The sequence below is a fragment of the Bufo gargarizans genome, chromosome 9 (assembly GCF_014858855.1).
Source record: "Bufo gargarizans isolate SCDJY-AF-19 chromosome 9, ASM1485885v1, whole genome shotgun sequence".
NCBI lineage: Eukaryota > Metazoa > Chordata > Amphibia > Anura > Bufonidae > Bufo > Bufo gargarizans.
Genome location: NC_058088.1, coordinates 82,032,280 through 82,059,022, shown reverse-complemented (window position 1 = coordinate 82,059,022; position 26,743 = coordinate 82,032,280). Strand labels below are relative to the sequence as shown.

Below are 26,743 nucleotides of genomic sequence, written 5' to 3'. Positions count from 1 at the left end.
TCAGCTCGCAGAATATGTGGGATTCAGGCACTGAAGATAGTGGAATCCTTTCTCATATTTCCAGACAGAATGGTGTTTAGGTTGGATGCTTCCTTCCTACCTAAAGTGTTTACCAATTTTATAGACAGGAGGAGATTGTGGTTCCTTCCTTTTGTCCCAATCCAAAATCCAAAGGTGAAGAAAAATTTCACAAACTTGATGTGTGCAGAGACATCTTAGTTTATTTAGAGGCCACAAAGGATTTCAGGAAATCAGACTATTTGTTTGTCCAGTTCCAGGGAAAATTTAAAGGTCATAGAGCCACAAAAGACTCCTTAGCCAGGTGGATTAAATCGGCAATATTAGAAACTTACAACTCTATGGGGGTTTCTCTGCCAAAAAATTTCAAAGCCCATTCCACAAGATCGATTTCTACTTCATGGGCAGAAAAGGCTAATGTTTCAATAGAACAGCTTTGTAGGGCACCAACATGGTCAAACCTTTATAAAGCATTATAGGGTAGACACTCGGTCAAAGCAGGAGCTTTCCTTCGGTAGGAGAGTTTTAGAAGTCCCTCCCTAGGATAGTATTGATCTGATATATCTCATGGTATGCCGTCATGGAGGATGAAAGGGAAAAACCATATTGCTTACCGGTAATTTACTTTTCATGAATCCTCCATGACGGCAGGGATTTCCCTCCCCCCCCCCCCCCCTTTAAAAAAAAAAAATATATAAATAAACCAAAACTGTTATAAAAAGTAGGTATGTGTGTGTGCAAAAAAAAAATATTATATATATGACTTGGAAGAATAGATTCTCTAGGCTGTCGGTCCAGAAGACACTGAGGATATGCTGGAGGAGGGTCTATTTTATACTTCCTGTCCCTACCTGGTTGGAGGCGGGTGATCTCTCATGGTATGCCGTCATGGAGGATTCATGAAAAGGAAATTACCGGTAAGTAATATGGTTTTTCACCCAGGCAGCCCCCCTGAGGGTAGCAGCGGTGCATGAGATGGGCAGGGCAAGGTCTCTTGCTTTCAATAACACTGCCGGGCGGAAACTTCTGCCCGGCAGTGTGTTCGGTGACGTCACCGGGCTTCCTGGCAGCCCCATGGAGAGCCCGGTAAGTCATCAGATCTCCGAAAAATGCCTTTGCCATGCGTCAAATTTGGCGCAGGGCAAAGGAGAGCATCGGAGCATGAACTTTTCCGATGCTCAAGTCAGGGAAGCTGCTGGGGTTAAAATGGAGGTATGTCCGGGTTCAGCTCTGAACCCGGACAACCCCTTTAATCTGTAGCCTACCCCTGTCTCCTAGTGAAATCAGCTGCCTTAGACGCAGAAACAGCACGTGTCGTGGGCGTTTGACGTCACTTCCGGGTTCAGCAACACGCGTGTGCGTACCCGGAAGTGCTTGTGCGCGGGGGCCGAAGCATTTAAAAGTCAGTGCGGGCCACGGATCTGACTGAGGCCTAGTGTGCTGGAGGATGTCGGACCCAGAGATTCAGCCGCCTAGAGAGCTGGATGCTCCAACGCAGCAAACTGAGTTCCCCCATGCGGGGATACATTGGCAGCAGGCTCAGTAGTATGTTGGGGACCATACTTTTGTACATAAGGCTACAACCTAATTAGCTATTACTTAAGGGAACAGGATGGGTCTTCCTCTCCCTCAGATATTATTTCTATGTATGGTACCTCTATATACTCTCCTTTACTGAGTCCTTATGTCCTTAGGGGCATATATGTATACAAAGAATCCTGCACTGATAGAGCTGCTCTTACCATAGGTCTCTAAATAGGCTTTGAATAAGCCGAGGAGGAGTACAAAATACATTCAATGCTATGTTAAGCTTCCTGATCAATACTCCAAAAAAAAACCTCTAAAGAGTGTGTTACCAAAATTGTAAGAGATGAATGCAGGAATTCAAATCTATGATCCACGAGGAAGTTAAATCTTCACTGGCATCATTCCACGAGGAGTCTTGGCTGCAACTGCCCAAACGCCAAAGATTGACGAGAAGTTCCTCCTCGGACTCTGATGGTCTGGAAGATGAAGTTTCCTTGTCAAAAAGATGGGATGACTAAAATCCCTGATCAGAAGGGAAAGGTAGTGGAAGAATTGAGGGGAAAAAAATAGTTTTTCCACTGAGAAAATGAACGACCTTTTAAAAGCGGTCAGGGATACTATGGGGATAGATGTCCAAAAACCCTGTTCTGTACAGGAGGAGATGTTCCGAGACCTTGTTAAAGATGTGTGAATTTTATTCTATATTTTGTATCTCTAGGACTGTAATAAGTTAACTTTTTCTTGTTTCAAGTGCCTCCCACCCCCTTCTTTGTTTCAAGACTGGAGAAGAGAGGGAGGCAAAGAGCTGTGCTGTGGGAATGGTCTGTTTTCTCATCTTTGTACAGGTGTCCCAAGGGAGATGTATAGATTGTGGAGGAATGCATAAGCCAATCATATGACTTGAGGATATATACATATTATTCACTGCCTATAGAGAAGCACCTCCTTGAAGTGTCACATATGACGTATGCAGTATTATTGTTAGAGTAGACGCCATTACAAAATGGCGGACACTTAGATGTTTACATTAGTTCACATTCCAAAGTGATACACAGTGTGCAGATGTTAGGATGTTATCTCTGTTTCTCTTATCTGTTCTTCCTTTTGAGCCAATGAAATAATGCCTGGGCCTCAGAAAGTACTGCCCTCTTCTGAAGATACATATACCGCTTACTTTCTGTAATAAATTAGAGATTGCTTTGACCAGCTTCTGTGTCAGTGTCCAGTCTCTCAACCACGCATGGATATTAACCCCTTGGGGGTACATTGATTTGGAGCACCAGAGTGCATCTTAAATGCTCTAATTTAGGGCTACTTTAACAACCTAAAGACCAAACTCTCTAGAGTCTTTCCCATACATGAGAACATCAATGAGATGATTACAGATAAATGGGTGGATCCAGAAATGAGATTGGGAATCTCTAGGGAATTTAAAAATAGGCCCTACTGAGTCTAAAGTTTTTGACGACATACCTAAGGCTACTTTCACACCGGCGTTTTGGTTTCCGTTTGTGAGATCCGTTCAGGGCTCTCACAAGCTGTCCAAAATGGATCAGTTCTGCCCTTAATGCATTCTGAGAGGATAAGGATCCGCTCAGAATGTATCAGTTTGGCTCAGTTACACCTCCATTCTGCTTTGGAGGCAGACACCACAATGCTGCTTGCAGCTTTTTGGTGTCCGTCTGACGAAACTGACCCAAACGGATCCATCCTGACACACTGTAAGTCAATGGGGACGGATCCATTTTCAATAACACAATATAGCACAATAGAAAACTGATCCGTCCCCCATTGACTTTCAATGGTGGTCAAGATGGAACTGTTTTGGCTATGTTAAAGGTAATACAAACGGATCCGTTCTGAACGGATGCATGCGGTTGTATTAGAAATAGAAACAGATCTTGTCATCTTTTAGAAAGTCTAGGATGGGTGATAAACCAAGGCAAATCGTGCCTACTACCGAAAGCAAGGGCGAAATTCCTCGGTATTCCCCTATACTCTGCAAAACAAACATCCTTTCTTCCAGCAGAAAGAATAGAAACTTTACAAAGAACGACCAGGGAGTTTCTGAAAAAAAGATCTTACTCCATCAGAGAAGCCATGAGTCTTTTAGGTCAAATGACATCCTGCATTGTGGCGGTTCCCTGGTGTCAGATCCACTACAGAACTCTCCAAGCCTGGTTACTGAGGAAGTGGGACAAATGCCAGACATCACTGGACCAGAAAATTCAGATTCCGCAACATGTAAAAAACTCTTCCCTCTGGTGGCTGATTTAAAAAAATTTGAAGAGAGGAGTAGTCTGGCAAAAAACACCATCCGTAGTGATCCACACCGATGCAAGCGGTACAGGGTGGGGAGAAAAGGTCAACGAAAGCCTCTATCAGGGGGTCTGCTCAGCAGAGATAGCAGTCCAGTCATCGAATTATCGAGAGCTCAGAGCAATCTGGGAGACCTTTAAAAGCAGCCTCAAAAGAATGAAAGGGCCGACACACAAACATTATCTTAGACAATGTGACGACGATATCCTACCTCAGACATCAGAGAGGAACGAGGTTAGTAAGACTAGGAAATCTGTCGGAAAATATTCTCCTGGGCAGAAAGTACGGTGAAATCTGTCTCAGCTGTACATCTAAAAGGGAGCAAAAATGTGGTAGATGATTTCCTAAGCAGGGAGAAAATAGATCAATGAGAATGGTCCTTAAACAGACAGACATTCGACATGATAGTAATAAGATGGGGTCGGCCATCTATAGAAAGAGAACAGCAAAAGTCCCACTGTTCTACTCTCTGAATCCAAGGGACAAATCCTGGGCAATAGACGCATTCTCCCAGAACTGGGATTTGGACCTCGCTTATGCTTTTCCCCCATTTCAACTAATCCACAGAACAATACAGAAGGCCATGCAAGAGAGAGACACTCTAATTTTAATTCTGTTTTGGCCAAAAAGGAGTTGGTTCTCTCTGCTAACGAGACCGACATCACAGGAACCATGGATCCTTCCCTTCAAGAAGGACATCTTAGTTCTGGGCCCGATCACACATCCTCATCCGGAGTTCTTCAAACTAACGGCGTGGATCCCAAATTGACATTTTAAGACGTAAAGGTCTATCAGAGAAAGTAATATCTACCCTTAAATCAAGCAGGAAGAAGGTGACATCATCTATTTACCTAAAAATATGGAAAAAGTTCTGTGCTTGGACACCTAACCATTCAGAACCTAATATTCAAAAGATTCTTGACTTTATTCAAAGAGGTCTGGAGTTAGTTCTTAGACCATCTACTTTGAAGGTTCAAATATCAGCCCTGAACGCCTTTTTCGACACTGACTTGGAGGGCCATAGATGGATCAGAAGATTTGTTAAATCTGCATCTAGACTAAAGCCTTCAATTAGACCTCGAGTCTCTTCCTGGGATTTAAATACTGTCCTCATGGGACTTACAAAGGATCCATTCGAACCACTGGAGGAATGCTCCATAAAGTTTGTCTCAAAAAAACACTTTCCTTATAGCTACCACGGACCTTCAGAGGCATTACGTTATTCATTCCGTCATAATAGAAGTCTATGGGCTGTAAAACGGATCCGTCCCGTTTCCGTTATGCAGGGCAGTCCTCTCTAGCATAACGGAAAAGGGACAGATCCAATATGCAGGCCATAGACTTCTATTATGATGGAATGAATAACGGAATGCCTCTAAAGGCATTCCGTTATGCATTGCGTTTTGGTCTGTGGTAACGGAATCCATAACGCAATTCTGCTTTTACCACCAAACTAAGCATGAACGAATTTCATAACATGAAATTCGCTCATCTCTAGTTACTAACATTACCCTATCGGGCAAGCACTGCACTTAAAGGGGTTATCCCATCATAATGATCACTGTTAAATCTGGTAATGATTTGACAGTGATCATTTTTGTAAATATACTTTATTAAAAAATTCCCACCGATTAGGATAAAATTCACCCCCACTTACCTTATTGTTGTGACTCGGTCTCCCCTGGTTACGACCACCACTCTTCTCCAAAATCCCGATGGTCGCGCTTGCCCAGAAGACTCCTTCTTTTCTCCCGGCCGGTCCGCTCGCTGTCCTGAACGCGCACGCTGCCGCGCATGCGCGACTGTGACTTCTTCCCGGCCAGAATAGTACAGAGCTGCGTACAAGTCACCATTGCGCATGCGCGGCGGTGTGCGCGTTCAGTCCAGTGCGCGGCACGGCCGGGAGAAGACTTCAATCAAGATGAAGCCCGCCCCCAGCCAGAATCCAGGAAGTGAACGCGCGGTGGCAGCAGGTAAGTTTAAAAACGCAAAGTGGGATAACCCCTTTAAGTCTAATTGGGTCACGGGCAATTCCGGGATCGTGTGCCGTACATTGGGTTTGTTATCCTAGCATGGTTCAACCCAAAATGTATGCGGGTGGTGCCTGCGCAGTCTGCCAGCCTCGGGCACTGTGAGGGAGAGTTCACATCACTATTTCACTTTCCGTTCTGATCTATCAGAAGCACAAAAAAGATTGTTTTAGATCCTTTTTTTTTTTTTTAACTAAAAAAAAAAAAGTACTGCATGCACGGACCGTGCTGATGTGTGAGTACCAACATTAAAATGAATGGGGACGTGTGCTGTCTGTGGAGAACACGTACCGCACACATCCGTCAAAAACACTGACGTATGAATGAAGCTTTAAAGATATGTATGGAATGCTAAGCTCGCTCTATACTCGGTGGGTGCTGACTGTAATACAATTGACACCTGCCGGCAGTGACCAGGACAGAGTTGACTCTGATCCCAGTCACCTAACCTCTCAGATGCCATTGTCAGTAGCGACAGTGGGATTAGGCAGAAGGAGGGGGCCTCCGATCAATCGCTTTGTAAAGGCTCCCAGTGCCATAATGGAAAATGAATAAAAATAGACGATTTGTTCTTTTTTGGTTATGTTTCCCACCTCCCCAAAAATTGAAGTGATCAGAGTCATATGTACCAGAATGGTACTAATAAAAAAATAAATAAAAACTACTTCTCAACCTGCAAGAAATAAGCCCTCACACAGGTGGAAAAATAAGTTTTAACTGTCAAAATGTGGAGATGCGAAAAAATTAAAAATACATGCATAATAAAGTATATAAATGTGGTATTGCTCTAATCATACCGACCTGCAGAATAAGGTTGGGGGGTGGTTACAGAGATTTTCTTAGCCATAACGTAACAAAGTTCACCAGAAACACCACTGCCTGCGCGATGTCATTTTCGGGGCGTTTTTAAACACACTGTGGTGCCTTATGGGACTTGGTCCATTTCCAAGGCTGATGCCTGTAAGGGCCCCTACAGATAATCTTCCTCATTAAACACCCAAAAAAATGCTTGTATTTTGCCCCATATTTCATGCAGTTTGTTTTTCTAGCAGTGTGTTCTATAAATTCTGGCCCCCTCCCTCCAGGACCGCACAACATTAGGCCTCAGACACAGACCGTATGTATTTTGCAATCCGCAAAACACAGATCAGCAAAAAAAAAAACCTGAAGTATGTGTTACTTCCCCCCCCCCCGGATCCATTGTAACAATGCCTGTCCTTAGGACATGTTCTAATTTATTTTGCAAAACGGACATACTGAAACTGAATGCACACAGTCACTTCTGTTTTTTTGTGGACCCATTGAAGTGAATGGTTCCACATACGGGCTGCAAAAACACCCGGAACGGACGTGGAAAAAAAAATAAGCTTGTGTGCATGAGCCCTTATGATGATTTGTAATGGCTGTGTGACCCTTAGGCCCTTTTCTGATGAGTGCGTTCCATCGGACTCGGCGTCAGTATGCAGTAGCTCCGGTCCTGACCTCCCAGCACCGTTAGAGGTCTGAAATGTATTGTATAACACTGACATAATGCTGTCAGTGTAATTCAGGTCTCACAGGGACACACAGCATTACAAATCATTATAATGCTGTGCGATCCTGTCCTCACTCTGACACAGGTAGTTCCTCGCATTGAACTCGCTCCTGTGTATCTGGCCTAAAGCCTGTATCGGTGCTTTGAACATCAGATAGAGATCTTTGGGGGTCAGTGTAAAACAGCGATGGTGCAAAGATTATTCTATGATTATTTGTTGGGGCATTTATTACAGGTTATGCACAGACATAACGTAATTTACCTGTATAAGAAAAGAGAGAAAACGCCCCCTACTGTGACTGCAAAGTATAGATACATTTTATTTATTTAGATTTGCAAAAAAACTAAGGTTTATTAAATAAGAGTTTCAAAACCATTAATATACCCATATTTTGGGTCATAATTATGCTGTGCACAGTACCATATTCATGATGTCATAAAACAGTGCAATAATTGTAATTTCATGCATTCTGTCCATAAGCAAAGAAATCTAATGCTGGATTTACACGGCCTGATTTTTCAGGTTCGTATATAGTTTCCAATGAAATCAGTCCGTGTGAAGGGGCCACAGATCAACTGATGAAACGCTTGTTCCTCAGATGAAATAATCTTTCGTGCTGACCGCTCAGTCATTGTTTCAGGGCAGCAGATTGTGATGTGTGAAGGATCTGCTCCCCAGAAAACAATGAATCTGTGTGCCGAAGAGCGATAGCATACCCAAAGCTTGTCCTCGCTGCATGTAAATGCTCCTCTTTACCTCCACTGACAAGCAGGCAAATATCAGGAAGGAACGCTTCCTTAGGCTACTTTCACACCGGCGTTTTGGCTTTCCGTTTGTGAGATCTGTTTAGGGATCTCACAAGCGGTCCAAAACGGATCAGTTTTGCCCTTAATGCATTCTGAATGGAAAAGGATCCGCTCAGAATGCATCAGTTTGCCTCCGTTCTGCTTTGGAGGCGGACACCACAACGCTGAACCAAACGGATCAATGTAAGTTAATGTAAGTCAATGGGGACGGATCCGTTTTCACAGACACAATCTGGCACAATAGAAAACGGATCCATCCCCCATTGACTTTCAATGTTGTTCAAGACGGATAAGTCTTGGCTATGTTAAAGATAATACAAATGGATCTGTTCTGAATGGTTGCAGACGGTTGTATTATCTGAACGGATCCGTCTGTGCAGATCCAGGACAGATCCGCACCAAACGCAAGTGTGAAAGTAGCCTTACCAATAATTGTCTGCTCTCATGTAAATGCACCTTTAATGATACATTTGTACCCCAAATTGACACACACAGCTACAATTTGTCCTGCCTAGGGTACGGCAGAGTATTGCAGAAAAGTTGTGCACCTAACTTACATTAAAGTCAATGGAGTAAAAATGTGTGAGAAACATGCGGCTTGCAACACAAAATCCAGCATGTCACATTGCGACACTGTTCACGTACATTACATGGCATGTAGTCTGACACATGTCATCATGTAGCCACACTGGTGAAGCATACCCTGTAGTTGAACATTACCTCTTCCTCGAAATTAGGCCTCATTTAGACACTTCAGTCTGGGTGTATTTTGGTGTCTGTATTAGGGTACATTCACACCACCGTATTATTTTATCCGCATCCGATCCGTATGGCATATGCAGTATACAGTAATTACATAGAAAAAATTGGGCTGGGCATAACATTTTCAATAGATGGTTTTGCAAAAACGGAACGGATTCAGGAAGACATACGGATGCATTTCCATATGTGCTCCGTTTTTTCTACGGACTCATTGACTTGAATGGAGCCACGGAACGTGATTTGCGGACAATAATAGGACAAGACTCAAAATGCGGACATTCAGTTTTTTTTGCAGACCCATAGAAATGAATGGTTTCGTATACGGAACGCAATAAACGGGCCGTATACAGAACGCAAAAAAACGTTTGTGTCAAAGAGTCCTTACTGCTGCAAATCCCTCTCTAAGGATCCATTCACACGTCCGTGGTGTATTGCGGATCAGCAAATTGTCGGCACCCCCATAGAACTGTCCGCAATTACAGACAAGAATAGGACATGTTCTATTTTTTTCCGGAGCTGCGGACCGGAAGATCGGGGCTGCGCTCTGGAAACACGGATGCGGAGAGCACATAATGTGCTCTCTGCATCCATTCTTACCCCATTAAGAATGAATGGGTCCGTACCCGTTCCGGATATTGCGGAATGGATGCGGACCCATTCCACGGACGTGTGAATGGACCCTAAGGGTCCATTTAGATGACCATATGAAGGGGTCCGCAAAGGTTCCACAAAGATTGATTTTAACGGAGCTGCAAAAGATGCGGACAGCACACCCGTGTGCTGTCCACATCTGTAGTTCCGTTCCACGGCCCCGCAAACATATAGCACATGTCCTATCCCTGTTTGCAATAGCAGACAAGAATAGGCATTTCTATCATAGTGCCGGCCATGTGCGGTCCTATGGCAGTGATGGCTAACCTCCGGCACTCCAGCTGTGGTGAAACTACGACTCCCAGCATGCTCTATTCATTTCTATAGAGTTCTGAGAACAGCCAAGCAAGTGTGCATCTTGGGATTCGTAGTTTTAACGCAGCTTGACTGCCGGAGGTTGGCCATCACAGGCCTATGGCATCCATTTACCATATATATATTATGTGTACATGTCAGACATAGGAAAAAACATCATTTGAACACAGCCTTAGGGCGGGTTCGCACTAGCATTATGCCATTCCGTTATAGGTTCCGTTTATAGCAGAATGCAAAATGGAAGCCTTTAAAAGGTATTCAGTTTTGCTCCGACCTAATAGAAGTACTGTCAACTTCCGTTTTGCTTTCCCTCTGGCCATTCCGTTATAAACGGAACCTATAACGCAATGGAATAATTCTAGTGCGAACCCACCCTTAGGCCTCATGCACACGTTTTTTGTTTCTTTTTGCAGACCATATACGGAACCATTCATTTCAACGGGTCGTCAAAAAAAAGGAAGTTACTCTGTGTGCATTAGGTTTTTCGTATGTCCGTATTTCTGTTCTGCACAAAAATAGAACATGTCCTATTATAGTCTGCATTACGGCCAAGTATAGTACTGTTCTATTGGGGGCCAGTTGTTCCGTTCCGCAGAAGACGTCAAAATACATACAGTCGTGTGCATGAGGCCGTACATGTAAATTTGCCTCATTTATTTTTATTTTTTACCAGAAAAAAACTAACAATACATTCATGAGTTTTTTTTAGGGCAGCTGTGTATTTTTCTAAGCGACTGAGCTGCACTTTTTTCCTGTAATGAAATATGTGGGGAAAAAAGCCTGAAGCAAAATGACAGAGGTACAGCACGCTATGTAGGCAGAAAGACAAACACTATCTAACAAAAACGCCAATAGCAAAAGAGAATGCTTCCCATAGACCTTACCACACAATACCAGCAAAACCTATGTGTAACAGCAGACTAAGGCCTCTTGCACACGACCGTATGCCCTCCGAGATATACGGTCCGTGAGCAGGCCATATGTCCAGGAGCAGCATTGATCGTATGCACAGGAGCACACAGCATCATAGATTGCACGTCGGGCTGCCCACGGGGCTATTGTCCGGCACTCATATGATCAGCATCATTGTACATTGTCATCTAAAATGCCGTGCGCTCCCGAGCAATGCCGCTCTGGGACATATGGCCCGCTCACGGACCGTATATCTCGGAGGGCATACGGTCGTGTGCAAGAGGCCTAATACTGTTCATTTGGGTCATTAGACGTGTGGTCAGGCAAGGCAATAAATGCCAGATGGATGGCTATGGGAAATAATAAACGCAGAACAGTTTTTTTTGTTTATGTAGTGCCAATTTTTCACATCTGAGGATTGTTTTTTGGTGTTTTTTTTTAAGTTGCAGCATGCTCTTTTTGTGGTGTGGTTTTTTACAGAGTTTAGGCCTCATGCACACGACCGTTGTGTGCACCCGTGGCCGTTGTTCCGTTTTCAGTGATTTTCTGCGGACTTTCAATGGGTCCGTTGAAAACTCTGAAAATTCACCGTTTGTCATCCGCCTCGGTGATCCGTGTATCCTGTCCGTCAAAAAAATATGACCTGTCCTATTTTTTGGACGGACAACGGTTCACGGACCCATTCTAGTCAATGGGTCCGTGAAAGAACACGGATGCACACAAGATTGGCATCCGTGTCCGTGATCCGTGGCCGTAGGTTACTTTCATACAGACGGATCCGAAGATCCGTCTGCATACATGCTTTTTCAGAGCTGAGTTTTCACTTTGTGAAAACTCAGATCCGACAGTATATTCTAACACAGAGGCGTTCCCATAGTGATGGGGACGCTTCTAGTTAGAATATACAACGAACTGTGTACATGACTGCCCCCCGCTGCCTGGCAGCACCCGATCTCTTACAGGGGGCTGTGATCCGTACAATTAACCCCTCAGGTGCCACACCTGAAGGGGGTTAATTGTGCGTATCATAGCCCCCTCTAAGAGATCCGGGGCTGCCAGGCAGCAGGGGGCAGACCCCCCTCCCTCCCCAGTTTAAATTTCATTGGTGGCCAGTGCGGCCCCCCCCCTCCCTCTATTGTAATAATAACATTGGTGGCACAGTGTGCGCCCCCCCCCCCCCCGGCCCCCCCTCCTTCCTCCCTCTATTGTAATAAGAACATTGGTGGCAGTGTGCGGCCTCCCCTGGCCCCCCTCCCTCCCTCTATTGTAATAAGAACATTGGTGGCAGTGTGCGGCCTCCCCCGGCCCCCCCTCCCTCCCTCTATTGTAATTAGAACATTGGTGGCAGTGTGCGGCCTCCCCCGGCCCCCCTCCCTCCCTCTATTGTAATTAGAACATTGGTGGCATATTGTGTCAACGTCAAACGGATCCGTCCCCATTGACTTGCATTGTAATTCAGGACGGATCCGTATGGCTCCGCACGGCCAGGCGGACACCAAAACGATTTTTTTTTCATGTCCGTGGATCCTCCAAAAATCAAGGAAGACCCACGGACATAAAAACGGTCACGGATCACGGACCAACGGAACCCCGTTTTGCGGACAGTGAAAAAATACTGTCGTGTGCATGAGGCCTAAGGCCTAGTTCACATGAACATTTTTTTTGCGAGTGTATGGGCCTTTTTTTGTGTTCCGTATACGGAACCATTAATATCAAATACATTCCGTTTCTGTATTTCCGTTTTTCCGTTCCGTTGAAAGATAGAACATGTCCTATTCTTGTCCGCAAATCACGTTCCGTGGCTCCATTCAAGTCAATGGGTCCGCAAAAAAGACAGAACACATACGGAAATGCATCCGTATGTCTAACGTATCCGTTCAGTTTTTTCTGAACCATCTACTGAAAATGTTATGCCCAGCCCAATTTTGACTATGTAATTACTGTATACTGTACATGGCATACGGAAAAACGGAAAGGAAACAGAAACACAACGGAACTCAAAAACGGAACAACGGATCTGTGAAAAACAGACCGCAAAAAACTATAAAAGCCATACGTTCGTGTGAACTAGGCCTAAGTGACCTTACAGAGGGGCATGTACTTTCCTACATACAAAAGACAACAAACCAACACCTAAAAATGATCTGTTTTTTTTTAAGCTTTTTTCCACACAAAAAAAAACACACAATGTGACCACATAAATGACAGTCATTTTGCTGCACTGATAAACCCAGCTCTGCTACATCTGTATATGCTTGAGATGTGTGTGAGACACAAGTTTTAGGAAAATATCTTTAAAATCTGGTAATCGCTGACCCCTTCGTAACATATCCAGGGTTAGCCATCAATGTTCTTTTTCCACAGACAGTCCTTTAGGCTGGAGCTGTACAGTAACACAAAAGTCACACAACATGGGATCTAATGATTGTTGATATGGCATGCTGTGACATGGTGGTCACAACAAAAGCCCAGACCTGATGGGTTTTGTGTAGCAGGTTGCAAGTTGCATGCTACTTTTACTCTACTGACTTTAAAGGGGTTCTCTCACTTCAGCAAATGGCATTTATCATGTAGACAAAGCTAATACAAGGCACTTACTAATGTATTGTGATTGTCCATATTGCCTCCTTTGCTGGATTGATTTATTTTTCCATCACATTATACACTGCTCATATCCAGGGGTTATGGCCTCTACTTCTGTGCATGCATGCCTATGCGCACTCCCACGGTCCCAGCCACCAGAGGAGCCGACCCTTTTTCCTATAGTGTGCATGCACGACCACCACTGCTGAATAGCAGGGTGGTCGTAACCTTGGGATACGAACAGTGTATAATGTGATGGAAAAATGAATCCAGCCAGCAAAGGAGGCAATATGGACAATCACAATACATTAGTAAGTGCCTTGTATTAACTTTCTCTACATGATAAATGTCATTTGCTGAATTTGCTTTAATATAAGTAGCATGTGACTTGGCTCTGTTTTACAATAGTCAGTCCCTGATATTTTTGGGCGTGACTTTTCTACAACTTGCTCTCATGCGAGACATGTCGTCGTGTACCCCAGCCTTAAAATTGTTTGAGGTCTGTTCCTGACAAAGTGATGGTTCCCCTTTAAATTTCATATCGTTATCATGTAAACATTTGCACATTTTTGTGGTTTGTTAAGTGAGGACATTTTTCAGCGTTTCCTAGTCAGGATGTGACAACACCCCAGTATCATAGAGGATGTGCTATTTACATGATAAGCAGCCTCTTCTGCTGGAGACGTTACATTCTCATGTCGCTAGAACCAACATTTAAAGGCCCCCATACCCAGACTATTGGCGGCTGAACACATCATTTTCTGATAGGACCAGCTGACAATCTAATGTGTATGGGAAGCTTCCGACTCTCTCCTCACTTTTTCGTGGAAGAATAGCATTGGGTGCATTAAATTTCGACAGCTAATCTTTTTGTTCTCTCGGGAGATAAGTTGGCAGAGGCCTCTTGCAGCATTCTTCTCTCTCCCCATCGAAAACACACACACACGTTCTGTGGAACTGTATGGGAGGAATTTATAAAAGATAGCTGATGGCCAACCGAGTGTTCAGCCAACAGTTATTGAAGATGTATGGCCCACTATACCTTTTTTGATATTCCTTCTAGGAACGCTGGTCTTAATAAATGTGCCCCATAGTGTGCCGCTTTAGTTCTGGGGTTAGTCAAAGCCGGGATTTTATAAGTAGGAGAATTATGGATAACCAGTTCTCAAAGCGGGAATGATCTCAGATATTCCTCTATTTCGACCCATAGTTTGTGCTGTGTCGGATCCGGTCTGTGATCCTGTTTATATGCACAGCTCAATAATAGTATTCAAAATTAGGAAGCCCTATGCCTCCCTTACCCTCCGGTCTAATAAGGAGCTGGTAGGAAACCCTTGGCTGTTTCGACTGCCGAGATACATCAGCGTAAGGAAGTGGATTGGTAGGGCTTGGAAGGGGTATAATACTTTAGGCATGATAATACTTTAATAAGGATTTTCTACAAAGGCTACACCCCATGAACTCAGGATACATTGACTCTCAGCTAATAAAGGGAGGTAGTTTATAGAGTGCATCCATATTGGGAGCTATATGGATGCCAAGGTACTTAATAAGTAAAGGAGGATGTCCAATCAAATGGAGAACCATCCGCAAGAGAACTGGGATCAGATTGAGATAGGGATATGTTAAGGCCTTTGATCACCCTATGCTTTTAGGGTCATTATTGGGGTGTTGTCCTGTGGAAACACTGCTTGACAGAAATATTCATTTAAATGTCCAGTGTCTAAATATCTACATTTCTAAAGGGCAATATTAAAGGTTACTCTAAAAAAAAGTCTCCAGCCGACAGAGCTGCTTTCAGTCTGCTACACTATTCTTAGAAAGCCACCATTTCTAATTTGCTAAATTTACAGTGAATTGCTGTTGTATTGTCTATATCCTATGTCACAGGATGTCCTGAATCCCATAGTTGTTCTAACTTTCATCATGTGCTGTATGTTTGCTTGATTTGGTACTGTTTTTTGCACAGCATTGCCTCCCAGAACCTAAAAATGGTCTTATATTAGTAAATTAAAAGTCAAAACCATTTTTTATATCTACTGAAATATTACACATTTTGTAAAAGTGACAATGAGATTAGGGTACTTTCACACTAGCGTTTATTTTTTCCGGTATTGAGTTCCATCACAGGAGTTCAATACCGGAAAAAAACTGATCAGTTTTATCCTAACGCATTCTGAATGGAGAGCAATCCGTTCAGGATGCATCAGTTCAGTCCGTCTTGGGTTTTTTAGATGGAGAAAATACCGCAGCATGCTGCAGTTTTCTCTCCTGCCAAAAATACAGATCACTTGCCGGAATGCCGGCATTAATTTACATTGAAGTGTATTAGTGCCGGCATTAAGTGCTCCGGAAAAACGGATCCGGCTTTCCGGTCTGCAAATGCGCAGACCTTTAAAAATGCAAAATAAATTAATACCGGATCCGTTTTTCCAGATGACACCAGAGAGACGGATCCGGTATTTCATTGCATTTGTCAGACGGATCTGGATCCGTCTGACAAATGCCATCAGTTTGCCTCCGGATTGCCGGATCCGGCAGGCAGTTCCGGTGACGGAACTGCCTGCCGGAATCCTCTGGCGCAAGTGTGAAAGTACCCTTAGTGACAACCATCTCCCTGGTGAGTTGAGATGAGTCAAGATAAATGAGTTGAGACAATGCGTCCAACTTTAGTGATTGTATCTGAGGTTATAGTTCAGAATTCTTCTGATCGATGAGCTTTCTCTCACACAGGGAAAAATCAAGGTTGCCATAATACCGCAACCTTACCGAATGTCCAGCTGTTGCCATAAAATATATGAATAAGACTTAATAAATCTGATGGCTCCGTGCAGCACAGCGTAAGGAAAATATTTTATATTCATCTATGTACAGACATAAACATTAGTATAATTTAAACATCACTCATGGCGGAACCACTCCAGTGATTGATGACGTGTCCCACTATAGCATAGCTGAATGTAATGGTACCTTTAACTTAACAATCCATTGCTTCATTCTGGAGAAAAAGTAATTTTAATCCATATGTAAATTAGCAGTTAATTGCACCGAGGGTGGGCCCAAGCCACTCTGTGCACTCTTCCTTCTCCTCGTCCCTCTCCTATCTGATTGATATGGCCAGGAGACATACTTATGTAGGAACCCTTTAACATTGCAACATCATTAATTTGGCAAGCTAAAACCTTGGTTAAAGTGTAACTGTCATTCTTTTTGTTTATTTGTAATGTATAGGGGCAGTGATACTGACCATTTTTGTAATATACTTTAATTGCCGAAATCGTACATTTCTATTAGAAAAACTGTTCTAAAGTGGCCCATGTTGAGCCTTAGCAACGCTCCTCTGTCTTCTATTTACATAACTGTGGAGACTTGCTCAACACTGACTGTGTTATGTAAACAGAAGACAAAGGAGCGTTTCTAAGGCTCAAAATGGGCCACTTTAGTGCTATTTTTCTAATAGAAATGCACGAAAGTATAGTACAAAAATGGTCAGTATCACTGCCTCTATACATTACAAAAATAAAAAAAGAACGACAGTTACACTTTAATCTGAATTGGAGCTGCCCTGTTTAGGAGGACAAGGGGACAGGTACGCACTCCTATAAACCCAAGCAACACAAAGAAATATTGTTCCATTTGCATGATGGGAGATATTAAAGCAAACAGTGGACTCCTTGGCATATAGATTATATGGGGGGGTTCTTTACTTGAGATCCCAGAGTTCTTTGGATTACTATGGAGTGCACTTTTCCTGATAGGACAACCTCTTTAGAGCATACCTGAGAAAAAAAAGCATAATGGCTGTGCTTCTTTGTATAATCATAACTGTGAATAAATAGGTCTTTTTGGGCTTCCCTAATGATTTTCAGCCATATTATTCCCTGTTTAAGTTGCACAGCTAGATGCACTTCACTCAGAAGCAGGGGTGTATCCCTTCTGTGAAATCTGCCATCACTGTACTGCTGTAACGTCTTTTCCTTTGCATTCCACTATGTTTGTTTTCAGCTCCAGAGCTCACAGAACAGATAAGAAGGGGGAACACACGAGACTCCTATAATCTTCAAAAGCTGTGTAGAAGCTGTTATTTTATCAGGCTAAGGTTAGCTCTGGCATGCCCCCATTCCCTGTGAGCTGTCTTCTGAGTCTCTGTTACAAGGGACCTATCTTGCCTGACAACAGGCAGTGGACGGCAAATTAGGTGGAAGTGAGGCCCCTAGTGGCCATGACTTTACAGCTTTTTTTCAGGTGGATGCAGATTTTTTAAATGAAGCAATTTAGAAATTTGCTAGTTACACCATTCTCTATGAAATGAATTTGACTTATTTGACTTATGAGTGTCATTTCATATTAGTCTCCAACTCGGAGTGCAAGTTAATTAATTGTCTTTTTTTACCAAAATAAACTAGTGCAATTCATAATCTTGCTGCCTGATATACCATAATGAAAATTTACCAGTTCTTAAGGAAACTATAAGCGTTCCTTATAAAGTTTCTGAGGGGTGCTACTGACAAAGCTACTTTAGGCAGAGAATCCATTTCAACATAGTCCCATTGCGCCATTTTCTGCAGCGTAGCCGCGTGACTGTTGTTATTGTTGTTGATGCTAGCCGTTGCACCGGCTTCCTCTTCTTCAGGAGCGCCTAAGAGTATCAGTAGATTCCCATCAGTCCTGCTCCTTAAGTACTGCCAAGCTTTTCGGCCATTATGGTCACGGATATGAATATCTGCATTGTATGCACCTACCAGAACCTTGATGAGCATATCATGCCCCTGTAATGCTGCAATGTGGAGTGGAGTTAAACCGCCACTAGCACGAGTGTTGATATCCAAATAGTAGCCATGAGCACATGCAAAATCCATAAGTCTAATAAAATCCTCATGTTGGCCGTGTTTGGCAATCCAATGCATCACCGAGTAACCAGTTACAAAATCTCTTTTGTAAAGCAAGGTAGGATCCTGTTGTAGTGAATCCTGGAGCTCCTCAAAATTGCCTTCTGCAACCATAAGCATCCATGCGTGCTCCACAGGGTCAAGTACCAAACCCCCGACCCCAGAATCTTGCGGCTGCTGTTCTTGACTATCAACAACATCAAAGCTAGCTGCTGAGATCCATGCTCCACCAAATGGTAGTGATCCGGTTGTGCTCCATAAGCTTCCTCTCATTCCTCTTTTCCTTTTACTTATTGTGGCAGGTGATGGAGTCCTGCTCACGCTTTCCATCATCTTCATGCTTCTCGCATCCCGTATAAAGGAAGATCTGTTGTCCGTATCTTCTTCTGTACTGCAGTTTGACATCTTCATGCTGCTGTGTGGCGAATGCTTCTTCTCCGCACCGTCTTTGTTAGTACCTTGCCAATCTAACATGTTAAAATTCATGTTCCTGCGAAGGGACTCGGAGTCACATCAGTAACGGGCATTTATATTCTAGACCTTTGCCCTGCCGCCGTATCACACAACATCAACCAACCAGCGTACTATGACTTCTTCTTTAAGATGAACCCAGCTGCTTCCTTTATCTGTTGGCATGTGACAAAGAAACGTATGAAAGCAGGAACAGTTACTTTAACTCTTCACTGGCAAAAGAAAAGTGTCCTCAACAAGTTAAATTCTAACTAAGCATTTAGGGGGTCATTTACTATGCTGAAATATGCCTAAATTAGCAGGCCCATCTCATTCACCATCCTCCACGCCTGTTTTAAGCGTAGGAAGCTGTCTTACATTTAGGCCTCTTTCACACTACCGTTTTTTTTCCCCGTTTTGCGGTCCGTTTTTTGCGTTCCGTATACGGTCCGTATACGGTCCGTATACGGAACCATTCATTTCAATGGTTCCGCAAAAAAACGGAATGTGTTCCGTATGCATTCCGTTTCCGTATTTCCGTTTTTCCGTTCCGTTGAAAAGATAGAACATATCCTATATTTGGCCGCAAATCACGGTCCGTGGCTCCATTCAAGTCAATGGGTCCGCAAAAAAAACGGAACACATACGGAAATGCATCCGTATGTCTTCCGTATCCGTTCCGTTTTTTGCGGAACCATCAATTGAAAATGTTATGGCCAGCCCTATTTTTTCTATGTAATTACTGTATACTGTATATGCCATACGGAAAAACGGAACGGAACAACGGAACGGAAACGGAACCACAACGGAAGCAAAAAACGGAACAACGGATCCGTGAAAAACGGAACGCAAAACACTGAATTCAACATACTGTAGTGTGAAAGAGGCTTTGACTGGTGCTGGATACGCTGAAGTTGTGAAGAGACCTGTGCCTCTTTATAACTTCGGCAGACCCACCACCAGTTTAGGGCTTTATTAAGACCGCCATTTTAGACCCCCCTAATTCTTATCAAAATCACCAAACTGACATCAGTGATATCAAACCAACAGGATTCTATCCACTGCCTCCAAGCAATGTGAAATGCCAGAGGAAACAAAATATGAAGACGGCTAAGCCCCACAGTAAAGTTTTGGAAGTTAAATGGGTTTTCAGTACTTAAATATTGATGCCAAATCCTACATCAGATTGATGGGAGTCTCACTCCTGGCATACCCGCTGATCAGCTGTTGGAGAGGCTGCAGCCTCTTCCTGTGATGTTACGTCCATCAGTGGCCTTTGTGCAGCTCAGTCCCTGTCAACCGCTATACAATATATGCTCCTGTGCTTATAGTATACCGTGAGGAGGCTGTAGCACTGGTCAAAGCACTGTGGCCCCTTTAAACAACTGATCCTCGAAGATGCAATCAAATATTGTGGCCTAGACTGAGAATAAGTCAACAAAATATAATTCCTTGAAAACCCCTTTAAGGAAACTGCTAAAACTGTAGTAGCACCTTGTATGTTCTCATTGGGACCATGTGGCTGCCTCTACAGCGTTAGGTGCCTCCACATGATTCTGCTCAGCCAATTTGTACAGTAAGTTAATATATGTTGGGAGTAGATGAGCATGTTCAGTATCATGAAAAATATTTAAAGGGGCATTCCCATCTGGTACATTTATAGCACATTTATAGGATATGCCATAAATGTCTGATAAGTGCAGGTCCAACTCCTGTCTCAAAAAATGGGACCCCAAAGTGAATGAAGAGCAAGCTGTGCATGCGCAGCCACCCTCCTTTCACCACTATAGGACTACTGAAAATAGAGTGTTGGCTCAGATATTTTCGGTAGTCCCATAGCAGAGAATGCTGCACATGCACGGTGTATTCTCTATTCACAGCGAGGTCCTGTTCTTGAGATAAGAGTGGTTCCCAGAGGTGGAACTTACACCCGACTTTTATGGTGTTTCTTATTGATATACCGTAAATGTCCCAGATGTTAATGCCCCTTTAACCCCTTCCTGACACATGACATAATAGTACGTCATGGCGGCAGGTGACTTTCCGTATTTTGACGTACTATTCCCTCATGGTGATTCGATGGGCACCGAAGCGGTGCCTGCCCGATCACTGCAGGGGCCTGGCAGTCACAGATAGCCGGGCCCCTACTGTATCCGCCGGCATCGCTGTAAATAACCCCTGAATAACCCGTTCTATGCCGTGGTCAGCGCTGACATCGGCATAGAAGGGGTTTGCGGTCAGTGTAGGAGCCCATCAGGTCCCCACTCTGCGTTGACGGGGACCCAATGGCTGAGGACCTGCCTTCTACGGGGGCCGAAGAGATCCAGGCCCGTTCTCCTAGGCAACCTGTTAGTGTATTACAATAATGTTAGTGTATAACAATAGTGCATTGCAGAGGGCATCAGACCCCCAAAAGTTGAAGTCCCAGAGTGAGAAAGAAATAAAGTTAAAAAATAAAATAAAGTTTCAATTAAAAAAAGAAAAAAGGCCCCTTTCCCCTGATTTTATAAGAAAAAAAAAGAAAAGACACACATTAGGTATCGATGCGTCTGTAATGACCGATTCTATAAATATATAACGTGATCCACCCCGTCCTATAAACGCCGTAAAAAAGTTAAATAAAAACTGGGTCAAAAAAGCAAATTTTGTCACCTTACATGACAAAAAGTGCAACACCAAGCGATCAAAAAGGCATATGCCCCCCAAAATGGTACCAATAAAACCGCCACCTCATACTGCCCCTACATAAGACAATCGCCCAAAAAATAAAAAAATATATAGCTCTCAGAATATGAAGACACTAAAACATAATTTTTTGGTTTCAAAAATGCTATTATTGTGTTAAAGTGAAATAAATAAAAAAAAAGTAGACATATTAGGTATCGCTGCATAATCGCTGCGTCCGTAACAACCTGCTCTATAAAAATGGCACATGGTCTAACATGTCAGATGAACGTAAAAAACTGCCAAAACAGCCATTTTTTCGTTACCTTGCCTCACAACAAACATAATATAGAGCGAATAAAAATCATATTTACCCCAGAATAGTACCAATAAAACTGTCACCTTTTCCCATAGTTTCCAAAATGAGGTTACGTTTTGGGAGTTTCTACTGTAGGGGTGCATCAAGGGGGCTTCAAGTGGGACATGGTGTCCAGCAAAATCTGCCTTTCAATAACCATACGGCGCTCCTTTTCTTCTGTGCCCTTATGTCAGTTTACGACCACATATGGGGTGTTTATGTAAACCGCAGAATCAGGGTAATAAATATTGTTTTGTTTGGCTGTTTAATCCATAAATGGATTAAAATGGAAAATCTGACAAAAAAGTGAAATTTAGAAATGTCATCTCCACTCCATTTTCCTTTAATTCTTATGAAAAACCTAAAGGGTTAACAAAGTTTGTAAAATCAGTTTAGAGTAACTTGCGGGTGTAGTTTCTAAAATTGGGTCATTTATGAGTGGTTTCTACTATGTAAGCCTGACTATGTAAGTGACTTCAGACCTGAACTGGTCCTTAAAAAGTGGGTTTTGGAAATGCTTTAAATTCTAAGCCTTCTAACGTCCTAAAAAAAATAAAATAACATTTACAAAATGATGCCAACATAAAGTAGTCATATGGGGAATGTTAAGTAATAAATATTTTATGAGGTATTGCTTTCTGTTTTGAAAGCAGAGATAAAGAAATTTTGAAAATTGTGAATTTTTCAAATTTTTGGGTAAATGTGCTTTTTTTCATAAATTAAGATGAAATACTGTATATTGTGTCAAATTTATGAAGTACAATGTGTCACGAGAAAACAATCTCAGAATGGCTTGGATAAGTAAACGTTTTCTAATTTTATTTCCACATAAAGTGACACATGTCACATTGGCAATGGCGATGCCAGATATGTCTAGTAGAAGCTTATCCTCCTTTTTTTTCAGCTGTTCCAAGCATTATGGGGCAATCAGGGAATATGGTAGGCACTCAGCTCACAATACCTGGCTGGCTATGAATGGACAGCATACCGTAACAGTGAACATTCCTGCCATGTAGTCAGCTGACCAAAATGAATGACCACCAAACCTGATGCATATGGCTCTCACAGACCAAACTCCTATGTTCTGTGAGTAAATTCCTGTTAGGCCTCTTGCACACGAAAGTTTTTTTTTCCCGTTTACTTTACGTTTTTTTGCGTTCCCTATACGGACCTTATACGGAACCATTCATTTCAATGGATCCGCAAAAAACACGGAAGGTACTCCGTATGCCTTCCATTTCCACATTTCCGTTTTTCCGTTCCGTTCAAATATAGAACATGTCCTATTATTGTCCGCATAATGGACAAGGATAGTACTGTTCTATCAGGGGCCAGCGGTTCCGTTCTGCAAAAAACTGAATGCACACGGACATCATCCGTATTTTTTGCGGACCGCAAAATACTGAAAAAGCCATACGGTCGTGTGCAAGAGGCCTGACATGGTGGTTAACAATCTGACTATGGCGACATCTGCTTGGTTTTGCATGTTCTTCCTGTATTCACTTGGGCTTGTTTTACATACTTCAGCTTACTCTTGAATCCCATTAACATAATATGGTTTATTAGCTTTGTATTAAATAGGCCATAGAGTGTCTGTAAGTAATGTGATAAAATAACCTGAGGCAATCCCCTGGGGAGAAGGAGCCCTGATCTACTGAACCAAAATTGGAAATATATATATATATACAGTGCATTGCAAAAGTATTCACCCCCCCCCCCCCCCTTTGACTTTTTTCGTGTTTTGGTAGATTTCAGCCTTAAGTTCAATGTTTTGTTAATCAGAATTTTATGTGATGGATCAGGACACAATAGTCTAAGTTAGTGAAGTGAAATGAGAAAAATATATAAATAAAACTATTGTTTAGAAATAGAAAACAGAAAATTGGCATGTGCGTATGTATTGTTAGGAAGCCCAAAAAAGCTCTGGTGCAACCAATTACCTTCAGAAGTCGCATAATTAGTGAAATGATGTCCACCTGTGTGCAATCTAAGTGTCACATGATCTGTCATTACATATACACACCTTTTTGTGAAAGGCCCCAGAGGCTACAACACCTAAGCAAGAGGCATCACTAACCAAACACTGCCATGAAGACCAAGGAACTCTCCAAACAAGTAAGGGACAATGTTGTTGAGAAGTACAAGTCAGGGTTAGGTTATAAAAAAAATATCCAAATCTTTGATGATCCCCAGGAGCACCATCAAACATGGCACAACAGCAAACCTGCCAAGAGACGGCCGCCCACCAAAACTCATGGACCGGGCAAGGAGGGCAATAATCAGAGAGGCAGCAAAGAGACCTAAGGTAACCCTGGAGGAGCTGCAGAGTTCCACAGCAGAGACTGGAGTATCTGTTCGTAGAACGACAATAGGCCATATGCTCCATAGAGTTGGGCTTTATGGCAGAGTGGCCAGAAGAAAGCCATTACTTTCAGCTAAAAACAAAAAGGCACATTGTGAGTTTGCGAAAAGGCATGTGGGAGACTCCCAAAATGTATGGAGGGAGGTGCTCTGGTTTAATGAGACTAAAATTGAACTTTTCGGCCAACAAAGAAAACGCTATGTCTGGCGCAAACCCAACACATCACATCACTCAAAGAACTCCATTCCCACAGTGAAACATGGTGGTGGCAGCATCATGCTGTGGGGATGGGACTGGGAAACTGGTCAGAGTTGAGGGAAAGATGGACGGTGCTAAATACAGGGATATTATTGAACAAAACCTGTAGCACTCTGTGCGTGATTTGAGGCTAGGACAGAGGTTCACCTTCCAGCAGGACAATGACCCCAAACACACTGCTAAAGCAACACTTCAGTGGTTTAAGGGGAGACACATAAATGTGTTGGAATGGCCTAGTCAAAGCCCAGATCTCAGTTCAATAGAAAATCTGTGATCAGACTTAAAGATTGCTGTTCACAAGCGCAAACCATCCAACTTGAAGGAGCTGGAGCAGTTTTGCAAGGAGGAATGGGCAAAAATCCCAGTGGTAAGATGTGGCAAGCTCATAGAGACTTATCCAAAGCGACTTGGAGCTGTGATTGCCGCAAAAGGCGGCTCTACAAAGTATTGACTTTAGGGAGGTGAATAGTTATGCACATTTTTCAGTTATTTTGTCCTATTTGTTGTTTGCTTCATAAAAAAAAAAAAAAAGGAAAACATCTTCAAAGTTGTGGGCATGTTCTGTAAATTAAATGATGCAAATTCTCAAACAATCCATGTTAATTCCAGGTTGTGAGGCACCAAAATATAAAAAAAAGTCAAGGGGGTGAATACATTTGCAAGGCACTGTATTTGGTGAACTGCCCACCATTTAGTCTGTTTTGACCTAGCTGACCTAAGAGAAGTGGTTATATGAGGACACCTGCACACGACGAACAGGCTCCGGATGACCCAAAAAGACCACCAGTCGAGAGGATCGTTTGATCTGCTGACAAGCATGAGCTGCTCCCACAGTTTGCTTGTCCATGATCCAAACACTGGTCACACCTTCACTACACACCCCTGTCTGTGTCTGGGCCATTTCCAGGAGCTTAGCACTGTTCTGCCATTGACAGCTGGCCACAATCAGTGGTGTCGTGAATGAGAAACCTGGACTGCTACTGACTGGAACTGTATCATCTTTATTGACAAGTCCAGGTTCTGTTTGGGATCCAACGACGGTTGGAAGTATAGAGCCCTAGTGGTGAGCCACCTCACCCGCTGTGGAGTGACACACTGCCCCAACTGCTAGTGTGATGATCTAAAGAGCCATCACATACAACAGTCGGTCACCCCTAGTAGTGATATGAGGGACACTAACAGCTCAGCGGTATGTGCAGGACATCCGGCGGCCTCATGTGTACCCCTCATGGCAGGGCTTCCAACTGGCATTTTTCAGCAGGATAATGCTCGCCCACACACAGCACGGGTTTTCCAGGAATGCCAGATTGCAACACTTCCTTGGGACGCCCGCTTCAGCAACCTACAAGAGTGCAGGATCTACAGGCCCAGCTGTAATATCTGAGGGCATCTGTGCCACAGGATACCATACAGAACCTGTAACATCCATGCCCAACTGTATCTCATCTTATATCCAGGCTAGAAGCTAACGGGGACTACACCCTACTCTTTAATTAGACAGTTTTCCCCGATAAATGTATCCTTTCACTGTAATATTGTAATCACATATATCTTCATTACATTCACACACAGAACGTTTCATTCCATTCCAACAACTCCTTCTTGATGCGTCATTTCTTTAGTCAATGATTATAGACAGACAGACAGATGGATAGATAGACTGTTAATACGTAATATTTATTTTAGTTATTGCCATGCAATTTATACATTAGAAGGTGAGCACAAAGTAGATACACGTGTACTTACAGCTTTCTCCTGCATTAACAGGTGAGTCTGATCAGGAGCGGCCAGTTTCCAACCTGTGGTCTGGACAATGTCCACGTCCCTCCCTTCTGAATATAATAATCAAATCCCTTCCGTCTTCCTGTAAAGTTTGCCAAAAGTCACTAACAGAAGTACAGATGTAGCAATGTAACTGAGTTTTCTTAGCTGTGACCTCTGCACCTAGAACAGGTCTGACTAGTTGACTGGTGTAAGCGGAGTCTCACATTCAGGATACATGAGAAAGGAACACAAAGGCAGAGAGGGAGGAAGAGAAAGGAATAACATGTATCCACAAGAGAAAGGTCACATAGACAGGACCTTAGTGTAATGACTTACTTCCTTTATGAGTCCTTAGAGGAAAGAGGCACCCAGGGAATGTTACTGAACGGCAGCTTCTTGTGACACTGCTTTCACTTTATAATTGCGTCACTACACTACAAAAATCAATAGTACACGCGAGGATCTATACCTACAGAAGTTGTTGCCATTCATAACAGTCTGGAGAGAAACTAACCTAAAAGTATTTTTGTAGTGTGGGAA

The 26,743-nt window shown here is 43.1% G+C and overlaps 1 protein-coding gene across 1 annotated transcript; it reads right to left on the bottom strand.

Annotated features, from left to right (window-relative positions):
- Positions 1-16,898: 16,898 nt before the first annotated feature.
- SOWAHD (sosondowah ankyrin repeat domain family member D) lies at positions 16,899-26,460 on the bottom strand. Its single transcript, XM_044306541.1, has 2 exons — positions 26,186-26,460; positions 16,899-18,973 (listed from the first exon to the last, which is right to left on the bottom strand). Exon 2 carries the CDS (start codon positions 18,831-18,833, stop codon positions 17,907-17,909), a length of 927 nt encoding a protein of 308 aa, XP_044162476.1. The 5' UTR covers positions 18,834-18,973; positions 26,186-26,460; the 3' UTR covers positions 16,899-17,906.
- Positions 26,461-26,743: the final 283 nt, after the last annotated feature.